Genomic DNA, 22767 nt, shown 5'->3' with positions numbered 1-22767 from the left:
CATTCAGCCTGATGGTGTGCTGGGCGCTGAGACTGCAACCCACATCCATTTCGCTCGTAGAGAACACAGCCCGGCGTTCTTCCAATTTGGCCTGTTTGTCAGACTCCTTGGTGAAGCCAGTTTCCTGAAGTTTGTGGTTCAATACTATATCAACACCGCTGATCGATGAGGAGTCTGTTCCCTCATCCGGGCATTAAGCAGATGCATTTCCACCAATCAGAGCTTCAACCGGTCTCTCCACACGGCCGGTAGGGTCGAGTCTCCGAAGTCGAAGGTCAGCTCGGCTGGCTGCTCGGACACTGCAGCAGCATTCACCTGAGGCATTGTCTCCACTGGGGTGACGGGGTATATACCGCCCAATTTTCGTCCTTGATCAAAAGCCATGGTGTACGGAGAGATATTTGGGACAAATACGTCCATTCGGTGAGGGATCTCGGAAGTCCATTCCCATACTTCTGGTATTACAGTAACTTGTAGCCTTGCTGGACATATTCTTCTGGCATGCTTTCCATGGAGAAGAGGTGGTCAGCCTCGTCTCGATCAGGGTAGCAGCAGCACAATGCGGCCATGTGCTTCACTCCCCCTGGTGGAATCGCTGTTATCCCTGCTCGCCGGTTGAAGAGAACTCCATGATGGTCTAAAGCAGATATCTTGCAACACTCTTCCAACAGGATGGGATGGAGGTTTAGACTACTCAGAGGTAGTTCACAGACTTCTTGTAGGTAGGCCCTGATTATTGTCCATACTATATCAGTGTTAGTTCCCAGGATAATCGGGTACTTGGGCTGCTCTTGGGGCTCGGGACACACGGGCCTCCACATCCATAGGGTACAATTTGCCTGTGTTCAACTGAATTATCTCCAGATGAACATTCACAATCCCATCAATGGGGAAGTCCTCATTACTCAGCCACTGACACTCAGACCCTCCATTCCCCTTATCTACCCTGGCCCCAAAAGACTGTCTAACTGCCCTGTCAGCGTGAGCTCCCCTTACCACAAATGCAGACACCCTATTGGCTGCTTGTGTTTCAACTGACTGCAGCCCCTGGGGCTGCTGGGGGTTGTAGTCCCCAATGGATATATTCTCCTAATGGGTGCCACTCCTAAGGTGCTCCTGCGCATGCGCAAGCCCTGTAATGGCTGCCGCAACAACTGGCAAATCTCTGCGCATGCGCTGTGTCTCGCGCACAAGCGACTATATTCAAGATGGTGGCGCCCTGTCCCGCCGTCCGCCGGGGGACTCCGGCGACTCGGCCACCTTGTCTATCAGCCCACAGCTCCTGCACATCTCATGGGGTGCGCACACCCCATCTCCGGCACCCACGCGCCACTGCAACCTCCCCACACCACTCCACATGAGGTAAGGGGAACCGGAGGAAAGCTGAGGGGGAGCCTATAAGGAGACCTGGCCACATTAGTAATGGGGCTCCTGGCATGCCAGACCTCGGGATAGAAATATCATGGGACAATCAAAGATTAAGGGCAGGGCCATCAACAGGGGAAGACAGCTGGAACTAATGTCCTGGACCTGACAAGTCAAGGGGCCCAGCCTCCCTGCCGGCAACTCTATAGTTTCCTATGTGCAGGCAAGCCAGGCCCTCCCCTTTTCATGGACCCCTCCCATATATCCCTCCCCTCCTGCAGGCAAACCTGGCCCTCCTTTATCCTGGGGCTGCTGCCCCCCTCTGTCCCTCCCCTCTCTCCTCTTTTGCAGGCAAGAAGGGCCCTCCCCTTCCCTTAGCACAGTCCATGTCTCCCTCCCTTCCATAGGCTTCGCGGGCCTGCTGGGCTCTCCTGTGAACTAGCCACATGATTCCAGAAGGCCCATCCAAGGGCCCCAGGTAAGCCCACTTGCCACATGATCCCTTATACCACCGCCCCAGGCCCCTTACCCCCCAAGGTATGGTGTGTGTGTATGTATGTACTTGGGGAGGGGGGCTTGTATTGTATTGTATGTCTTTATATAGCGCAATTAATGTACATAGCGCTTCACAGTAGTAAATCATATAAATAACAAATGATATAAATAACAGGTCATGGGAATAAGTGCTTCAGACATAAAAGTAACATTAAGGAAGAGGAGTCCCTGCTCCGAGGAGCTTACTATCTAATTGGTAGGTAGAACGTACAGAGACAGTAGGAGGGAACTCTGGTAAGTGTGTCTGCAGGGGGCCAAGCTTTATGTATCATGTATCCAGTATTATCCACAGTGCTATTCATATGCTTCTTTAAGCAAGTGTGTCTTAAGGTGGGTCTTAAAGGAGGATAGAGAGGATGTTAGTCTGGTATTGAGGGGAAGGGCATTCCAGAGGAGCGGGGCAGTCAGCGAAAAAGGTTTAAGGTGGGAGAGGGCTTAAGATACAAAGGGGGTAGAAAGAAGGCATCCTTGAGAATAACGCAAGAGTCGGGATGGTGCATAGCGAGAAATTAGGGATGAGATGTAAGGAGGGGCAGATGAGTGTAAAGCATTAAGTGAGGAGGAAAATTGAGTGTGAGATGCGGGATTTGATCGGAAGCAAGGAGAGGGATTTCAGGAGGGGGAGAGGCGGAGACAGATTTAAGAAAGAGTAGAGTGATTCTGGCAGCAGTGTTTACGATAGATTGTAGGGGAGACAGGTGAAAGGCAGGAAGGCCCGACAGCAGGAGGTTACAGTAATCAAGACGGGAGAGAATGAGGGCATGAGTCAGAGTTTTAGCAGTCGAGCAACAGAAAAACAGGCGTATCTTTGTGATATTGCGGAGGAAAAAGCAACCGGTTTTAGGCCCGGGCCATAGAGGTTTGGGGAGAGCGGAGGCGTGCTAACGCTGAGGCTCGCCTGCTTCAGTCAGCGCGATTGCACAGACTTGCAGGCGAGCCAGCGTGCGAGAACGGAGCCGGGGGGAGGTGGTTGGAGGCGGGGCAGTGACGTCGCTGGGCCAATCGCCCGTGACACACTGACGTCAATGTCACGGCGCCGACGTCATGGCGCCATGACGTTGACGCTGCTGTGCTGTGATTGGAGGTTTTCAGCCGACAGCGCGCTGAAAAACAGCTTGGCGCTCGGCTGAAACCTCCAACTCGTCAGCACGCCTGCGGACGCTCGCGTGAGCCCCCTCTCAAGGCATCCTCTTTGAGGATACAGGGGCTCAGCGCGGAGCGTCCGCACGCCTCAGCACGGCCTGTCCGTCTATGGACTCGGCCTTAGAAAAGTTTTGACTGTGAGAGGAGAATGTGAGAGAGGAGTCGAGTGTGACCCCTAAGCAGCGTGCTTGGGCTACTGGGTGAATGATCGTACTTCCAACAGTAATGTGGAAGGAGGCAGTAGAGCCAGGTTTGCGAGGAAGTATGAGGAGCTCTGTTTTTGCCATGTTAAGTTTAAGGCGGCAGAGGGCCATCCAGTATGATATCACAGAGAGACATTCAGAAACGTTGGTTTGTACAGCAGGTGTAAGGTTGGGGGTTGAAAATTTAATTTGTGTGTCGTCAGTATAGAGGTGATATTTAAACCCAAGAGATATTATTAGGTCAACTAGAGAAAGTGTGTGCAGAGAAATGAGAAGAGGTCCCCGGACAGAGCTCTGGGGTACCCCACAGAGAGATCAAAAGAGGAGGAGGTGTTAGCAGAAGAGACATTGAAAGTACGATTGGAGAGGTAAGAGGAGATCCAGGATAGAGCTTTGTTCCGAATAAGAAGAGTATGGAGAATGTGAACGAGAAGAGGGTGGTTCACGGTGTCAAATGCTGCAGAGAGGTCGAGTAATATGAGCAGAGTGTAATGACCTCTGTCTTTGGCAGCATGGAGGTCATCAGTTATTTTAGTGAGGGCTGTAACAGTGAAGTGAGCAGTGCGGACGCCAGATTGTAGAGGGTCTAGGAGAGAATAGGTGTTGAGAAAATGGAGTGGATGTTATTTGTCACCCTTAGGACAGCGTAGAGCACTTTGTAGGAGCAGCTGGTCATAGCTTGCTGTAAGCTACCGCTATCAAGTGGATAAGTTCGTGTTCCTTTAAATCTCATGGGTACACGCGCGCGGGCACGCATCAGCTGTCGGGCAGACAGGAGGAGCAGAGAGAGGGGGGATAGCTACACGTGGTGTCAGCGTTAGTGCCCCAGAGAGACAGCTTCCCCCACCGGCACATTCCTGAGTGTGGCAGAAGGGAGATTCGGACGAGTGTACCGGCGTTACAGAGTATTAACTCTGTTAGAATATCCTTCCGATGCCAATTGGACACTAACTTTGTTTCATCACCGCCTGATATCACCTTGCTTCTCGTAAGTAGGATTTTGATTTTACCACCTCCGGATGATTAGCTGTCCTTCATTGTTACTATTGCAGTTCTTTTAATGGCATAGTTCATTATATTTAAATAAACATATATTTTTAGTCTGTTACTAGGAGTTTTGTTTAAATGTTTTGTTTGTAGTGTAGACTGACATCACCCAGCAATTATACGCTATGATTTATTTATTTGTTTTTGTTTGTGTTTTTTCTCGTTACATGGCCTGAAAGCATCTGTGCAGATTCACTGAGGATCACAGAACTTACCACATTGGACATTTAGTTGGCACCAGGTTTAATTTTGTTTTATGTTCTGTTTCTGTCTATACTAGACAGTAGGTACCAGGTAGCCTAACCTTTATGTAAAGGGTTTTATTTTATCACTATTTGTTTAATCACTAATTAGTTTTAGATACTTTAGCGCTTTAGTCACAATTCTTTTTTCTGAAAGCAGAGGGAGGAGTTAAAAATGTGTGTGAGTAGGGATTATAGTAGGACCAAGAGGTTTTAGGAGATGGGAAGGAATGGGTCAAGAGAGCAAGTGGTAGAGGGAGAAGAGGAGATCAACAGTTACACATCCTCCTCTTAGACAAGGAAAAAAGAGTCAAGTAAGGCAGGAGGAGAGTTAGGAAGTGGTGTAGGATGGGAGGAGGAAACATGGGGGATGTTCTTTAAAATAGTCAGCAAAGTCCTGAGGTGAGATGGCGGAAGAAGAGGAGGCAGCCGAGGGTGGTTTGAGTAGAGAGTCAAAGACAGAGAAGAGTTGGCGTGGGTTAGTCTTGTGCGTGTTGATTAGTGAAGAAAATTAGGTTTGTTTAGCTTGAGAGAGGGCAGAGTTGAAACAGGATAACATAAATTTGTAGTGAAGGAAGTCTGCGAGAGTGTGAGATTTCCTCCCGAGGCGTTCAGAGGAACGAGTGGAGGAACGCAACATGCGCGTGTGGGAATTTAGCCAGGGTCTGGGTTAGAAGGGCGAGGATGGCAGAGAGAAAGCAGGGCATGTAAATCAAAAGAGGAGGATAAGGCAGAGTTGTAGTTCCTGACAGGTTGTCAGGGTCTGTAGCAGAGCTGAGAGAGGAGAGGGAGGAGCATAAAGTGGAATCAAAGGCTGGTAGGTTAATAGAGCACAGGTTTCTGCAAAAGCGAGGTGTAGATGGAGATGGAGAAGGGGAGAAGCGAGAGAGAAAAGGGGGAAATGGAGAAATCAGAGAAAGTTTTTAGTGAAAACAAGGTCTAGGCAGTGGCCATTGTTGTGGGTGCTGACCGCAATCCACTGTTGAAGGCCAAAAGAAGAGGTTAGAGATAGAAAGCGGGAAGCCCATGGGAGAGAGGTGTCATCAATGTGGCAATTGAAGTCCCCAAGGAGAAGAACGGGGAGTCTGAATCCTGGCTCTCTTTCTTTCTCTCCACAAAGTGAGAGAGAAAGAAAGAAGGGGGATGAGTAGAGGTAGGTGGGCGATAGATGACCGCCACATGGACTGGGAGAGGAGAGAAGATCTGGACAGTGTGAGCCTCAAAGGAGGGAAAAGCAAGAGAGGGAGGAATAGGAAGGGTTCGGTAATGGCAGAGAGAGGAGAGCAGGAGCCCCACACCTCCACCCCTAGCATCAGGGCGCAGAGTGTGGGTTAAAGAAAGGCCACCATAAGAGAGGGCAGCTTCCAGTGCAGAGTCAGACTGAGTGAGCCAGGTCTCAGTTATAGCAAATAGGAGCAGAGAGTGAGAGAGAAAGAAGTCATGCAGAGAGACGAACTTGTTAGAAAGGGGAAAATGGAACACAAAAGCGCACCAAGGGTCAAGATTTAATTAAAACAATTGAATAATAACAATAAAAACTTACATAGTGGGGTAAGTATGTCCAGTAGAACAGGGCAGAGGAAAGCAGTCCTGGTGGTGTCCTGGGCACAGGGAGATGGTGCTGAGGCTTACAAGGTAGAGCCGCGCGCTGGGGCTGCCTGGCTCGGCACCACGTTGCTCTTCCTTCCGGGTTGCAGCTCTTGCAGGACCCGTAGGACCCTTAGATGGTAGCCCGCCTCAAATGCCGGTTCCCAAAGAAAATTACTCCGGCGTACCGAAGAGTCTCTAGATGTTTGTGGGACTGCTGAGGCTTGGTACACTAGTGGACTGGTTCCCAATAACGCTGTAGGGCTTTCGCAATGCGTTTCACACAGAGTTGTGCTTCATCAGGCAGAATTGTTAGAAAGGGAGCGAGCATTCCAAAGGGCACAGGAGAATGGGAGAGAGGAGGGAGATGTGGCAGGGGATGGGTATGAGGTTGGAGGGGTTAACACCAGAAGGAGTAGAAGTTGCATGAGGGAGGTGAAGACAAGAGCATGTAGGAATAAGGCAGGGACCAGGATTGGGAGAGATATCCCCAGAAGCAAGGAGGAGAAGCATGGATAGAAAGAGAATGTGTGAGGAGGATTTGTAAAGGTGTGATTTAGTGTGTGTGTGTGTGTGTGTGTGTGTGTGTGTGTGTGTGTGTGTGTGTGTGTGTGTGTGTGTGTGTGTGTGTGTGTGTGTGTGTGTGTGTGTGTGTATTTAGGGAAGGGGGTTATTGAGTGGCGAGAGGGGGAAAATACATGGGGTTGCGTGGAGTTTGAGAGAGGGCTGTAAGAGGGAGGGGAGAGGGAGGTGTAAGAGAGGGAAGGGGACAATAAGAGACAGAGGGGGGGAGGAAAGGGTGATGGAGGGGGGTGAGAGAGCGAGGAGGTGCGTGAGAAGAGTGGAGTGTAAGAGAAACAAAAGGGGGGGAGGAGTTCTCGGCAAGTGGGTGGGGGGCCCCAGTGGAAACGTTAGTCCTAGGCCCTGGGAAAGCTATCTGCGGCACTGATTAAGGGGTTACATATTGGCAATGGAGGCCTTTTTAGCAGAATCTAGGTGTATGGGTATTTAAATCATAGACTTTTTTTCAAGTTAGTTTGTAAAGATGGCAGACTAAGACTTAGAAGAAGCCAGAGGAAGTTAAACGGTTTCCGTTATCCCTATGTATTCAACAAGAGTTTTCACCGCCAGAGGACCCCTTTCCTTATTTTGATTGACTCTCTGATAAGGAAAGGGTGGGCTAAGGGTAAAGAAAACACTTGATTGACAAACACTTCCCCATTCAAAGGCCCCTACAAGATGCAATTTGTAATTCATTTCCTTTGAAACAAAAGAAGACAAATATTTGCTTCAGCATGGTTAAATTAGTTTAAGGAAGCCGATTAGATTGTTAAACTGTGTACAAAAGGTTGTTGTTTTGTCAGCTTTGTGATTATTGCACTTTTAAAATAACCACTCAGGGGGAAATAGAAGAAGTCTAGAGAAAACATTGAGATGGTTTTATTAGAGACCTTGGGCATAGCGTGTACATTTTAAATATACCTTTATTTCTAAGTATTGTTATTTTTAGGCGTAATTCACATCCCAAATATTTTGAATAAGCAAAAAATAAATCAGATGCTTTCAATATTATTCAGTGGCATGTTTCATAGGTTAAACATATGCAACTAACATAATTCTTTTACAAATGATATATATATATATATATATATATATATATATATATATATATATATATATATATATATGTAGCGGTCATGTAAAATGGCTACAGTCATCTCTCCTGCTGACAGTAAGGCCTGGTAAGTTGTGGGCATGCCAGCAGTAATTATGGAGGTTTGACCTCACACCCTGGTGGGGTGCCCTGTGTATGGATGGGAGTGGTCACATGCTCTGACTCCATGGTTAGTGATGTCAGAGGTGTGTCAGCTTCCAGAGTGTACATAAGGCACAGCACTGTTTCTAAAAGTAGTTCTAGTACAAGTTCAGCTAAGAGGAGGAGGAGTTCAAGTTCTAGTCCCAGCCTGAGTTACTGGGAAGTTCTGGTTATGTTATAGTAACTGAAGAGGAGACTGTGTCCAGGGACCTGGCACAGCGCAGTGATCCCTGCGGGGATAGGGAATCCCTATCTAAGGAGAGATACACCTTTTAAAGGGAGGCACTGACTGGACATGAGTGGCTAGATATCTACTGCGAGGGGCAGCTAGCCCACTCAGGCAATAAAGATGTTCTCAATCACAAACCCTCTCGTGTACATGTGTGGAGTGAATGTACAGAGAGGAGCACCACGGAGGAGTTCCTCAACAGGATCATCCCCATGCGGACGCAGGGACCTGATGAGGTGGAGGCTCTGCACTGGAACTAGGTGAGACTCAGCACACTACCTCAGCTGCCTGTCTGGATGGGTCCTCCCCATACACCATCATGCGGGAGACTCAGGAGTCCTGTTGCCAACAGGTGCACCACCAGACACTACCACACTGTAATGGGGGCCGGTTAGACCACAGTGGCCAATGTGAGATTGGGTGGGTCAGGCCGGTTCAGAAATACCGTTACATATATATATATATATATATATATATATATATATATATATATATATATATATATATATATATATAGTTAACTTTTCACAATATTGCATCTACCTGCTGTAATATCTTTTGTAAATAGACTATGTAAACTAAATTATTCATCCAGGCATCACATTTTCCTTTGTGATTTGTGTAAACTAATTATGTTGCCATTAACCGAAGGGATCTAGGAACAAAAATAATTAAACCAATACAATTAGAAATAGGACCAGAAGATGGAATCTTATTCTTTTTTTCCACAAGAAACAGATAAGTACAATATTTACTATAAGGGTGATTTAATTGTTCTACGGAAACCAATTACATTGATAAAATGTATAAAATGTAACAGGGAATACATCTTTTAATTTAAAAAAAGCATTTCACATGTTACAGGAATTAGCCTGTGTATTCCTAAAAATGAACAGTGAGCTACATATACATAAAATAAATCTGATATTGCTTCTCTGAAAATATTACAATTAGAGATGGGCGAACTAGTCCAAATCCGTTCCCCGGATTGTTTTGACAAAATCCATCTGTGTATTGGGCCCTAAGAACCTGGCTGGGAGATATTTAAATATACTTTGTATAGCTATTAGCATGAGTCCAACCCCACACTTCCTAAAAGAATTTCCATATCAACTATATAGATAAGCCTAAGGCACCAACCTAATGACTGGAATGGTAACAGACCCAACAGAACTAGAACCCACAATCACTGCTTTTGTAGGCCACAGCTCTGGCAGTGTGAGCTAAACCAGTTGAGGGCTAGCAGTGCACACTGTCTGCTAACAGCATACCTTTAAGGTATATCCATTTTGTTGATTGTGCTTGAAGTCCTTTCAAGGTTACTAAGTAATACTATGTACTGTGGGTTATGAGTTAGTAAGGCTAGGTGAGATTGCTTTCCTTCTTTGAAAAAATAAATGGTGGATTGGCTTTATTGAGACAAATCCGCGCACCAAAGGAACAGGCCAATCAAAGGCGGACCCAAATCCGCAACAAAATGTTTTGCCCATCTCTAATTATAATATACAAATCATTTATATACCAGTTCTGTTATTTCTCTTGTGGTATATACAATAGTATACTATAAAATGCCAAAGACAGAGGTCATTACACTCTGCTCATATTACTCGACCTCTCTGCAGCATTTGACACCATGGACCACCCTCTTCTCCTTCACATTCTCCATACTCTTGGTATTCGGAACAAAGCTCTATCCTGGATCTCATCCTACCTCTCCCATCGTACTTTCAGTGTCTCTTCTGCTAACACCTCCTCCTCCTCTATTGATCTCTCTGTGGGGGTACCCCAGGGCTCTGTCCTGGGACCTCTTCTCTTTTCTCTGTACACACTCTCTCTAGGTGACCTAATAACATCTTTTGGGTTTAAATATCACCTCTATGCTGACAACACACAAATATACTTTTCAACACCTGACCTTACACCTGCTATACAGACCAAAGTTTCTGAATGTCTCTCTGCTATATCATCCTGGATGGCCCTCCGTCGCCTTAAACTCAACATGGCTAAAACAGAGCTCCTCATACTACCTCCCAAACCTGGCCCTACTACCTCCTTCCACATTACTGTTGGAACTACGATCATCCACCCAGTAGCCCAAGCACGCTGCCTAGGGGTCACACTCGACTCCTCTCTCACATTCGTCCCTCACATTCAAAACATTTCTAAAACTTGTCGCTTTTTCCTCCGCAATATAACAAAGATACGCCCTTTCCTCTGTTGCTCGACTGCTAAAACTCTGACTCGGCCCTCATTCTCTCCCGTCTTGATTACTGTAACCTCCTGCTGTCCGGCCTTCCTGCCTCTCACCTGTCTCCCCTACAATCTATCCTAAATGCTGCTGCCAGAATCACTCTACTCTTTCCTAGATCTGTCTCAGCATCTCCCCTCCTGAAATCCCTCTCCTGGCTTCCAATCAAATCCCGCATCTCACACTCCATTCTTCTCCTCACTTTTAAAGCTTTACACTCTTCTGCCCCTCCTTACATCTCAGCCCTAATTTCTCGCTATGCACCATCCCGACTCTTGCGTTCTGCTCAAGGATGTCTTCTTTCTACCCCCTTTTTATCTAAAGCCCTCTCCCGCCTTAAACCTTTTTCACTGACTGCCCCACACCTCTGGAATGCCCTTCCCCTCAGTACCCGACTAGCACCCTCTCTATCCACCTTTAAGACCCACCTTAAGACACACTTGCTTAAAGAAGCATACGAATAGCACTGAGAACATTCTGAACACATGATACATAAAGCTTGGCCCCCTGCAGACGCACTTACCAGAACGCCCTCCTCCTGTCTCTGTACGTTCTCCCTACCTACCAATTAGATTGTAAGCTCCTCGGGGAAGGGACTCCTCTTCCTTAATGTTATGTTTGTCTAAAGCACTTATTCCCATGATCTGTTATTTATATTATTTGTTATTTATTCGATTACCACATGTATCACTACTGTGAAGCGCTATGTACATTAATGGCGCTATATAAATAAAGACATACAATACAATACAATAAATCCCAAAATATAAATAAACAAATATTTTATACAACAGTCAAATTATACTTTTCCATCCATACTTTCCTGATTATCATCACTTTGTCTTCTTCTTGACCCTTCACAACTTCTCTGATGTATCACCTATATCTGTCATGTTTCCCCACCTCTCTGTAAATGCCTCTATTTTTGCAATACGTGTGGTAGCATAAAAATGATCATTCAGTGGTTTTTCCACATTTCCACATATCTCTCTTTGTCATTGTGAGTTCTTTAGGACATGTTTTTACAGTTGAGCTATAGTAGCCTCAAGTTTGTGTTGTCCTATACTTATCAGGCCTTGAACTTGTCTGTTATATGACTTCTCTGTATGTTCTCCACATACCTGCAGCTCTTGAAGAACTCTGATCCAACAAACAATAGAACTATAATAGGTAGTAAAGTCCTTCTGATGCCCCGAGCATAAAGCTGAGCTTTTCCGAGAGTCATGGCACAAATGTATTCATGGGGCATGTGCACTGCCAACTTTGTTCCAGTGCCCCATCTAAAGATCTTGTGATAATACTATTATTAATCACTATTAATACCATGACTAACTTGTTGACGTTACAAATACTGAAAGTGCAATTCCTCTCAGAAATCTTTTGCAAATACAAAGTACTCTAAATAGTAATACTATTATAATGATTCAAAGAAGATACTTTTAAAACAATGTATCCCTCTTTTTAAAGTACTCATGGAGAAAATGGGGGTGTTTTGATTTATTTTAAAAAATGCCATAAGCCACATTACGGCGCTGGAAGACACGTTACAGCCAATTTAAGACAAAAGGTTTTCAAGTGTCTTTCAGCACAGGAAGGTGTATTATTGATGAAGCATGCTTAGTAAATATAGTCCTATTCCTTTAAAAGAAGTTAAACGCATCAATCACTACTATAAATATCGACAAACATGCAACCTCCATGCTTTTCAGTCTGTGTACACATACGTACTATCAGGTGTCTTGTTCAGTATTCTCCACACAATCTTTTTGTGTTGAGCAATGTACAAAATATATATTGGACTTCATTGACCATTTGGTCTTACCCAGTATTCTCATTTCTTCAGTTAATATATTAACAAATACCATTTGAACATTTAGTTAAACATTGAATAAGAATGAATTATTTGTACATTCTCAAACAAAAGAGCTGAATAGGTACCTTTGCGTACATGATCTTAATTAATGCAAAGGCTGTTTCAAATTTAATGATATAATCTATTAAACAGTAAATAATTTTACAGCTTTTTAATGTGTGCCTCTTACACATTAAATCATTGACCATAACTAATAAGCAATATAATAATGTATACTAACTGCAACCACAAAATACATTTGTGTTGACTATAAATCATTGTAATTTTTAATGCAAAAGTAACAGGGATTATTTGTAATTACTAGGTGCATTTAAATCGTTTTCAGAATTGCTTCTCTTGTGCCACTAAAAAACGAAGACGTAAACTGCAGAGACTATAAACCTAAAACTGATGATATGCAGTAACACGTAATTTACATTTATGCATCCACCTCACAGAACGAGATTACTACATTTTAGAGTTTTATTATCATTATTTATTTTTACAATAAACACAAAGACCATATTGAAAATAAAGAGTATGAAAGTGCTTGCTTCTATACAAGAATATCAATCGCAGTCCTTCACTAATTCATTTATTTCCATGCAAAAAATCTCAGTTCCTCTATAATTTGGAAAATTCATGTTTATTTAAAAAGGTGGTGATTTTACAAATATCTGGTTAATTATTATGTTCTCAAATTTCTGGCATAAACACATACTTTAAAAAAGAATCTCTTGTTAAATAGTATTATGAAACAATACATTATTTGTACATACTTACAATAGTGTGTATTCACAATGATAATCTCACAGCATTGTGCAATCCAAGTGACTGTGTTTTGATGATCTTGGATATAAACACAAAGATGATCCAGATAAAACATTGGCCATACATTTTGTCTGTTGTTTAATTAATAATATTTGTTGTAATTAACACTTTATACATATTTTGAGAGTATTTTTTTTAACCTTTTTTGTTTTTTAGTTTTACTAACCTGATCTGTGGTCCACCAATTTCCAGGGACCCCTCGGTTCCCAAGCAATGAGATGTTTTGTCCAATGGGCAAGAATACTTGCCTGGTATACACAAAATGTCAGCGTGGCCAGCTTTGCCTCCAGTGGCCAATAGAAAGCTGTGATGTCAGCAGGAAATTACCTCACAGATTTCTATTAGTGATCCCAGTGGTCATGTTTATAGTTTTTTTGTAGTTTCTCAAAGAAACTGCAAAAAATGTAAACAGTTTATTATTTATTAAAACTGTTATTGCTCGGTGGTTCCCGGACATTGGAGGATCACAGATTAGCTCAGAGAAACCCCCTAGCTCAGGCAAACTAGAAATAATAATAATTTTGGGGGGTATTTCTGCTTTAAACTTACTTTTCCATCTCATATGACATGTTAAGATTATGGCAACATTTAAAACTGTGTGCATTGTGGAAAAGATGGAAGGGTTAAATCTATAATTCTATGCTACATGTAAACCATACTAAACATGTTATTATGTGCTGCAGTTCTAAATGTGTTGGTACAGCATGAAGACAATCGCAAAACCAAAATGGTCAGTGAGAGAAAATGCACTGACCGATAAAGCCAGTAATTAATTCTGGTGATAACCATCGTGCCACTCATTCGAAGGCAGTATCCCAGTCTTTGTATCAAGCAAAAATGGTACAATTCTCGGGCAAAAAAATACTTAAATATATCAGGGAAAATCTCCAATTAAAGGCAATAGGATTTTTTACTTTGATATATCTGGTACAATTTTGTGTCAGATTTATTGTACACCATTTTTGCCGGCACAATGAATTTCCAACCCAAAGAGGTTCAACTGCTTCAAAGGTTCTTGAACTTTAATATGAGAAAAGTGCTACAGCAGATTGTCTGGACTCTCATATACAGATGTAGAAGCCATTATTGCTCCCCCTGGCACATTGTAGCTGGAGCAAACACCACTGAAAACTAATTAGCTGCGCACGAGAAAAGGGACAGGGCTAATGCATTATTGTACCCAACATCTGCTACATCAGTCTATTTTATGCAGATGCATGCATAATTTTTTCATGTACAGTGAGCGCTCGTGGTTTTTTACTTGCTCGAAAATAGTTCTTGCCGTATTTATTAAAGAGTTTATTCAAGTTCAAACTGGGGGGCAAGTGTTAGGTTGCAGTAGACTATTATACAACAAAACGTAGCACTAATAACCTGCAGTTTTCGCCGTGTTCCAAAAGAGTTAACTATTCAAAAATATTGTTTGTTTTTGAGATATTGCCCGATTTTCTCATGTCACCGGTTACCACAAAATGTATTAGAGGTAGATGGGTCAAAAACCCGAGGTAGACAAAATTATGGCAATGAACATAGTCAGATACAGAAGATATTGATAGAGATACTGTATAGGGGTCAAATACGCAAAGGTAGACACAATTGTGGCAGTAAACATATTGTTTGCACCGCATCTACCATTCATCCTTCAGCCTTTATTACTAGTTGGGCTAAGGAAAAACATAGCAACTTTATCGCTATGGTCCGTCTTAACAGCAGTAGACATTTTCTATAAGTCACAAAATAGTGCTCATTACTTGCTAATATCTTAAGTAGCAGAGTAGGTGGCACTGCCACTCCTGGCCATTCTTGTTCATGTTTGGAGGACTAATAGATGATATCCATTTTTATTACATGAAGATGGAAAAAGAAACAGGGCCACCAAGCTATTCATTGATCACATATAAGTGCTTCTTCAATAACCAAAGAAATTAAGATATGTATGCACGCAAGGTATTAAAGCTTGTGGGTGCGGGAACTCTGATCAGGAAAGTCCTAAGTCAAGATGCACAGCAAATAGAAGACCAGCACTCCAATTGCAATTCACAAATGGGGATATATTTTGCTAATGTTTGAGTGCCAGTATAAGATTTTTATCAAGGTGAAAGTTTTATCTTGAAAAAGGTGGTTCAACTCCAGAGACCATATGGTTCCTAACCTGTAAACAAATAAGGGGTAAACAAAAAACAAACAAATAATATTGACACTTAAAGGAGAAACACACTCCCCACCACCTTAATTACATACCAAAAGTGACAAGAAATCGCAGTTGAGGATAAGAAGGTTAAAAAAAAACATGGATCCAAAATGATGTCCAGCAGAGAAATACTAAAAGTCAGTAGGATAGAGCACTTGTGATTAAATCATTCTTCTGCTATGGGTGCATGGTCAAACTGATCAGGTACAGTAAGTCGAAGAAGATGAGATCTGCACTTACATGGATGATACAAAAGGATGATTTATGAAAGCTGTCCGACAGTTTCGGTCCCCCACAAGGAACCTTCCAGCAAAGGAACAAAGTCATAAATGATTGAAACAGGAGGTAAAAACTTGGAATGCATGTGTGTTCCACTAGTATTCTATAGAACTTACCATTACTTTTTGTCTTCCAACAAGGAAATATCCTTCTTGCTATTTTTCACTGCAATTTAACTAGAGGGTCTCTCAATATATGACCAATGTAAGCATCCCTTTTTCATTATCATTATATAATTCATTGTGAAATCCTCCAGTCGTTTTCTAATATGGAAAACAAATTAAAGTAGCAATCTTGTCTGGACCTTTTTTTACCCACTTTTTTTGCAGCATGGGGTTCCTCCACCACGGAACCATGCTACTTTCAGCTCTGGGTTTCTCCCGGTTCTTGTTATACTTATCAGTGAAGTTATCAGTTTTAAATCTCTCTCTCCAAGAGAAACAAAATGACTGTCAATTCTCGTTGGCCCCACGGTTGCAGCTTCCATTTGGATGGCCATTTAAATTGTCTATAAAAACCAGGTTGTAATATCGGTAACTTCCCCGGTAAGTATCTCGGGAACTGGCGGGTGGAACTTTAAATAGTGCAGTTCAGCTCCAGTCGACCCCCGTTTCCCATGATGTACAAAGAGGTGTTAGTCATGCAGTATTGCTTCTTTAATGTGGCATTTCTATAATATGTAGGTTTCTTGAGATAAACAATATTGCAAATGATCTGAGAACTGCTTCGAAACACAGATCTTAGCATACATGTGTAGTTATTGAAGTATACTCTACTCAGGCATTATACCATAATAAGCCAATAATGAATACAGTATGTATTGTATATTTTGTGTTCTTGTGCTAAACTTAACATAATGCATTGTTCTTGTTTTGAAAGACTGTGCCTACAATTCATAAAGCTGCACAAAGAGTTATGGTCCATATTTACTAAGCAGTGCTATACTATAAGACACCTTACTGCCCATTCAAGTGATTTCCAGTGACATCGAAGTATAGCCCTGAATGTGCCCACCTTTTTTTCTCTGTGAGTTTGTATGTTTACCACCATTTTTAAAAGATGAGTAGAGATTTTCAGTAATTTAAAACGTATGTTTCCTACTTAACCTACAAAGTCTTTCAGTCTCTGGATTGCCCGTTCCTGTAATGCAATCAAACAACTGGTTGGAGAAAAATCCAGTAACCACTGTACCTAAGGACAAATGGGAAACGTCTTCAAAATTGACAATTATGAATATTTAGCTACTGTATGTCAAAATGTATGACTGAATTAGTCCTAAATCATTTTTTTGCCTATAAACAGAAAATGTTTATAAACAATTAGACATTAAAAGCATTTCCTTTTGTAATTGTACTGTAATTGATGAACACCAGGATATTTTCTTTACTTGTAAAGAATTGGTCATCATCACAACCACAACAGACATGTTAAAATGTTAGCACTTAGGTTTATTGAAATCAGTATATTCTTGCATTGTACACATATTACAAATGAAATTAAATACTTTCTTTCAATGTGATCTTTATCAATTTCAATGATGTAGGCTCCGTCTATGTTTTGCTTGTATTGATTGAATTGATTGTTCATAGTTCTGGTTTAAATACAACCAGTACAGTATGCAGAATTTTCAGAACATAGTCAAGTAAAATTGGATGCAGTTTCAGCAACATATATGTAAACATATTGAACAGTTCAAGTCACAAATATCCAGGTGCTTTTGCAGAACACTGACTGATTTAGCTACATCCAAATTCCTAGTTACTGGTAAAGCTTTATTTAAGGATTGTGTGAAATATCAATTCAGAATACATGCCACATCTTCTTGTCCTGCATTTTAAAAACCATAAGCACCAGAGCAAATGGATCCTGGATCTTGAACTTCTGTTTCATCACATCAGCCTCTCTTTCACCAAATCAGAAACATTCTGTGTTGGAATCCTTGGCAGGGAACCATTTATTCTTTAAAACGGCTAAAGAAATAAATACAAAAAAAGAGAACAGAGTTTTAATAATTGTGTCTGTGAACAAGTTCACCTTTTGTCAAAGTGGGAACCTACCGTAAACTGCTGTGAAGGCAAAAGAATGGCAGCTGTTAGTTTTGTAATACAATTGCCCGTATGCTCAATTTTCGAATCAAGATGACCTTAAGGGGATGATTAATTAAACACTGGAAGTGGGCACTGGAGCTCCATTCAAGTAATGACAGTTAACGCTGATCGAACTCTAATAAGCGTTATCACTATCGGAGCTTCTGTGAATACTCCTTTTTTGTTTCCTTTTCCACCTACAGTACGTCTTGTGATGTTCTTATTCCCTTACTTTTTTACACACTGTGGTGTTCTTATCTTTCTCATAACTCTCCACAACCTGTGGTGGTCCTCGCTTTCGTATAGCTACCAATTCCATGAGGCAGGCTGTTATCATTACTTAGAAGTTGGCATTGTGGTTAGGTTCCCATACTCCTTTATTTCCCATAGTGGGCTCCTCGCTCCATTAATAAAAGCTAAACAGAAGTCAGAACTCCCGATTATCTCAATCAGAATGTCCATCTCTTAGTCCTCAAAATGTTGGGAATTTGTGGGTCTCTCTGTTTAAGGCACAAGTGGTGCTATTCCAGGGTAAAACCTATGGCACAGGCTGTATAGTATCAAAAACACTTTGTTCTTTTTTTATCTGATATTTATTTGAAATATATTTTTATATATACAGTGCAGATTTTTTAATCTAAAATTGTTCCACTTTTACAATAAATATTCCACTTTGTTTTTGCCAGTAAGAAAACGTAACATATCTCCATAACGGAAAGGGATGCACTTACGCTCTCCAAAAAAATAAAATTCTGTAGATATTGAAGAAAAATGTATGTCTTACCATGTTTTGTTATGTTCTAGCAAAGGCAAGTTCTTGCATTACATTAAGTTTGACACTCTTTTTGTAATACCATAATACCTCTAAATACCTCTAAATTCTATTTGTGGAAGAGAAATATATAGTTTTGTGTTTTCAGTTTTTACTGTACATGCTTAACATGCAAAGAGTATAGCAACAGTGCAGAGTAGAAAGGAACAGAGAGGGAAACAACACAGAGCGTGACATTTACAGATGCTAAGCTATAAGACACTTTATGGCAACTTCAAGTGAATGGGCCTTATGTTTTGCACTGCTTAGTAAGTATGGCACAAAGGCTTACACAGCTCCTCTTTGTAATGTGTGTGTTAGGATTCACTTGTTTAAATATGCAGTTAGTTTTACTGAAATTGGAATTCCAATGAGCTTTCTAATTTAAAAGATTTTGAAAAGCTAATTTGGCCAAAACAAGATGGTAAGATAGAGAGTTGGAGGTAAAAGAGAAAACGGGGTTGCATCAAATATACTCAAGCCTTTATCATCATGACTTTATAAGTCAAGACATACAACTACTGTAATATCCCACAATGAAATATGAGTCTAAGAAAAAAAATATAAGGTAACAGCAGTTTATACGAAAAAACACATGTTAAATGGAACTGTATTAGTAAAAACCATTGGGGGTGATTCACCTAACTTCTCCAGATGCAAAAATGGGGCAAAACCGGTGCAAATGAATTGCACACAATTTTTCAAACTCCAATTGCTTTCAGGGAGATTCCATTTCTTTGATGAACATAGATGTAGCAAGACTTACTGTCCCTGAAGCCGGTGGAAGAAAATCAAAATGCTGCAGCCTCAGGAACAGTAAAGGCTGTCATTGGCTACTAGGGGTCCGTTAATTGAACCCCTCCCATGGCGAGATTTCTCGGTGCCGGGTTGATGCTTCAGTCAGGATTCTGTGGCTTCCCTGAGCAGTGCAAACTGTTACTCTGGCTACATCTACATTGTACAGTTCAACCCCATTATAGCGCAATCTGCTACAACGTGGATCGCTTATAAAGCGGTGTGAGCGTGGCTCCCGTTTAAATGTTGAATTTTTTTTTGGCAAACTTCCAGGAGTTGCCGAGTGGACACTAATATACTGATAGAAAGAGTATGAATCAGTGAAACACTACAAGAGTAACAAATAAAAAATTAAAATGTAAAAAAAAAATACAAAAATGAAAGAGGAACAAAAGGGAGTAAAAGAAAAAAACCCAGTTAAACTAAATAGAGAAACAGACGCACACACACAAGAAAAAAAAGAAGAGGGTTTAGTGTGAAGCCAAGCTTCCCACGACCACGAGACATCACTCTGAGATTGAAGGAGGCTCTGAATGTGTAATTACATGGATTAATATGGTACAAGTATTCACTCTTACTTTAATATACTAATATCTGAATAATGTGAACATTGAGAATACGATCTTCACAAAGGATATCAAAACATCTTTGAAGGGACTGACATAAAAAATGCAGCACAGTATTGCCACCAGAAACACTGTATAGAGTACTACAGAGAATAGAAGTAAATATCCTCAGAACATCCTCTACTGAAAAGCTTGTATATCCCTCAAAGTACCGGGACAAAATTTGCAGCACAATACTGCCAGTACAACCACTACACAGAGTACTACACAAGTGGATAAATATGAAAAAAATTAAACCTGGGGATATATATAATTATCTTCCAAGAGCCGGAGTGAGAGGAGACTCTGGGAGACACATTCCCTGTTACCGGCTGATACCGAAAATAACAGAGGACCTCACCTGCTCGTGAGATGCCGACATTCACATCCACAGAGGTTGTGAGGCTGGGGAGTACACACACAGTCACACACACAGTCACACACACACAGAGTCTCACACACACACACACACACTCTCTCTCTCTCTCTCACCGGAGAGGAGGTGAAGGGGGAATAGCTTTCTGACATCAGCTCACAGGAGAAGAGAAAGGATGACTGCCACTCAAGCCCAGATGCCTACACTGATCTGGGGCCATCACCTCCCTCTGGATCACCTCCACTCTTTTCACATTTGCAACACTCACGTGCGCACACAGATTCCCTCCCCCCCCCACCACCACCCCCCCGACCATTTTGTTTTTTAATCGTGATCCCAGTTATAATGCGGTCGCATCGGGTGGACCCCAAGCACCCCGTTATAACGTGGTTCAGCTATATTGTTTTTGTACTGGTTTTGCCATAATTAACAGCTAGCAGACTGCAGTAAATAGACCCCATTGAACCTGTAAGCTGACATGAACACATTTTATTTCTATCTAGCCTTGCTTTGCCAAATGCTTAGAAATTCGTTTGCATGAGACTTTGCAATGAAAGCAGAGGAGGTTAGTTAATCTATCTTTTGCTGTGTCCTTGAGTTAATAAGCTATCGCTTTTTTTTTCAGTTACAATACGTGGAAGAGTCCACCTAAAAAGCCATTGATATTAGCATTTAGTGAGGTACGGCATTTACAAATAAGTGCTTGTTAGCAGAGAATTGTTTAGCATCAACCATCATACACTCAGTGGTGGATTTTTCATTAGACTATAGCCTAGAGTAGCAATTTTTGGGGGGCGGCTATTATTTGGGGAGGCAATTTGTTTGTGTAGGTGTGTGTGTGGTATGTTTTACCTTTTCTATAGCAGGCCCTCCTGTTGCCATGACAACGTGATGCAATGTGATGTTGCGTTGTCATGACCAGACAGCGTTGTAATGTTGTGATGTCATACACCGAGGAGAAGGGCCACCCTACAGCCTATAGGTGGCAGAAAGGTAAGTGCACCACTGCATACAGTGCAAAGAACACAGAGGAGAATATTCCTCGCTGCTGTTCAACAAAAAATCAACTATTTCTAAAATAGGCTTTGGCTCTGTTGGTCCTATTTTAGTCATGAAATGGTGACATCTCTTAGCACTTAGAATATAATAAGACTTTGGGCACCTACATAGAGTTGATGATTTAAGTACACAACTAAGGTAATTTCAATATTTATTTGGGAATTATACCTCAATGGGAATGTCCGGACGACACACCTGTGAGGATGTTACCTGTATATGGGACAAGGGTTAATGCACATAGCTCTCTTGCTGACCAACTTTTCACCTTCCGCAAAGGTCCCTTAAATGAACAATATCTCCCCTCAATCCGTCCCAATATACTATCTGTCACTAACACCGCACTTGTGAGTACATTACATATATGAACCAGGGATAATACAAACGACTAAACTAGCCAGCTTCCCTTTCCTTTTCGCAAGGTACTTCAAATGAATTGATATTTACCCTTACTCAGTAGCAATCATATCTATTATCTGCTGCCACCACCAAAAAAAATATCAAATTTTAAATTTGCAATCTAATGGTCCCTGTTAATTAAGAAAAAACATTGGAATTAATACACAAAAATCTGTTATAGTAAAATGTATCTGAAAATGTACTTTACTCTCTGAACTGTAGCACACATCAGAGCCCAATGCATCACTTATTAAAGGTTGACTTTAATATACCAAAAGACAGCGCATATATTACAGAAAAAGATTATTATAAGAACATACAGTTACAATAAATGCAAAAAATACAGTTTCTTAAAAGAAAAAACATTCAAGAATTCTTATACACAGTGGCAGATTTCCAATTAGGACTGACAGGCCCAGGTCTAGGTGGCAACATTTCCCTTTCCCTTATCCCCACTCCACCCCACATAGAGATAACATTTGGCAATGGTGGCGGCATCCTGCTGCCAGGACAAGTCGCCGCTAGACAAGCCAGGTCTGCTGCACCAACTGTTCTATTTAGCCAGTTCTGATAAGTGCATGATTAAATGTCCCACATCGGACATTGAAACATGGCGTGTCGGAGCGGCAGGTATAGACAGTTTAGTGGTCCCGTGCAGGATATTTAAGCCTGCACTTATCACACCTGGCTTTTGGGACTGGGCAGTTAGGAGTAGATATTGCAGCGAAATATCCCTGCGGCATTTTGGTCGCCACCATGCCTCCTAGACTATATTCAGAGGCCCCGCCCACTTGCCCACTGATTGCGTTCTTACGTTCTTGGTGACACCCTGCTCCTTCTTTAGCATTGCTGTGTTAATGACGCTGCGACGTCACATGGTGACGCGTTGCCATGGCAATGTGATGTCACATGGCATTGATTTGTCATGGAAAGGTGGCTTCATGTGACATCACAACATCATTTGATGCCGCGATGCTGAAGAAGAGGGAGGGCAGCATGAAGGAGGAGGCAGCCCCAAGTTAAGTGCCTATGGGTGGCGTTTTTTTAAAT

The 22767-nt window shown here is 42.0% G+C and overlaps 1 protein-coding gene across 4 annotated transcripts in view; it reads right to left on the bottom strand.

Annotated features, from left to right (window-relative positions):
* Window positions 1-22767, bottom strand: part of SAMD5 (sterile alpha motif domain containing 5) — a 212111-nt gene that overhangs the window by 145625 nt on the left and 43719 nt on the right. For 2 of the 4 annotated variants that reach the window (XR_012800993.1, XM_075596659.1), the window contains one exon: window positions 17016-17558. The exons of the other annotated variants lie outside the window; for them this stretch is intronic. Coding sequence is in view for 1 of the 2 variants with exons in the window: in XM_075596659.1 (XP_075452774.1) it covers window positions 17550-17558 (9 nt within the window). In the remaining variant the exon portion in view is untranslated. Of the gene's footprint in view, window positions 1-17015; window positions 17559-22767 lie in introns of those variants that run through there. 4 annotated transcript variants of the gene reach the window in all.

The sequence above is a fragment of the Ascaphus truei genome, chromosome 4, assembly GCF_040206685.1.
Source record: "Ascaphus truei isolate aAscTru1 chromosome 4, aAscTru1.hap1, whole genome shotgun sequence".
NCBI classification, from domain to species: Eukaryota; Metazoa; Chordata; class Amphibia; order Anura; family Ascaphidae; genus Ascaphus; species Ascaphus truei.
The sequence above is the reverse complement of the archived record's forward strand: the minus strand, read 5'-3'. Positions and strand labels throughout refer to the sequence as shown.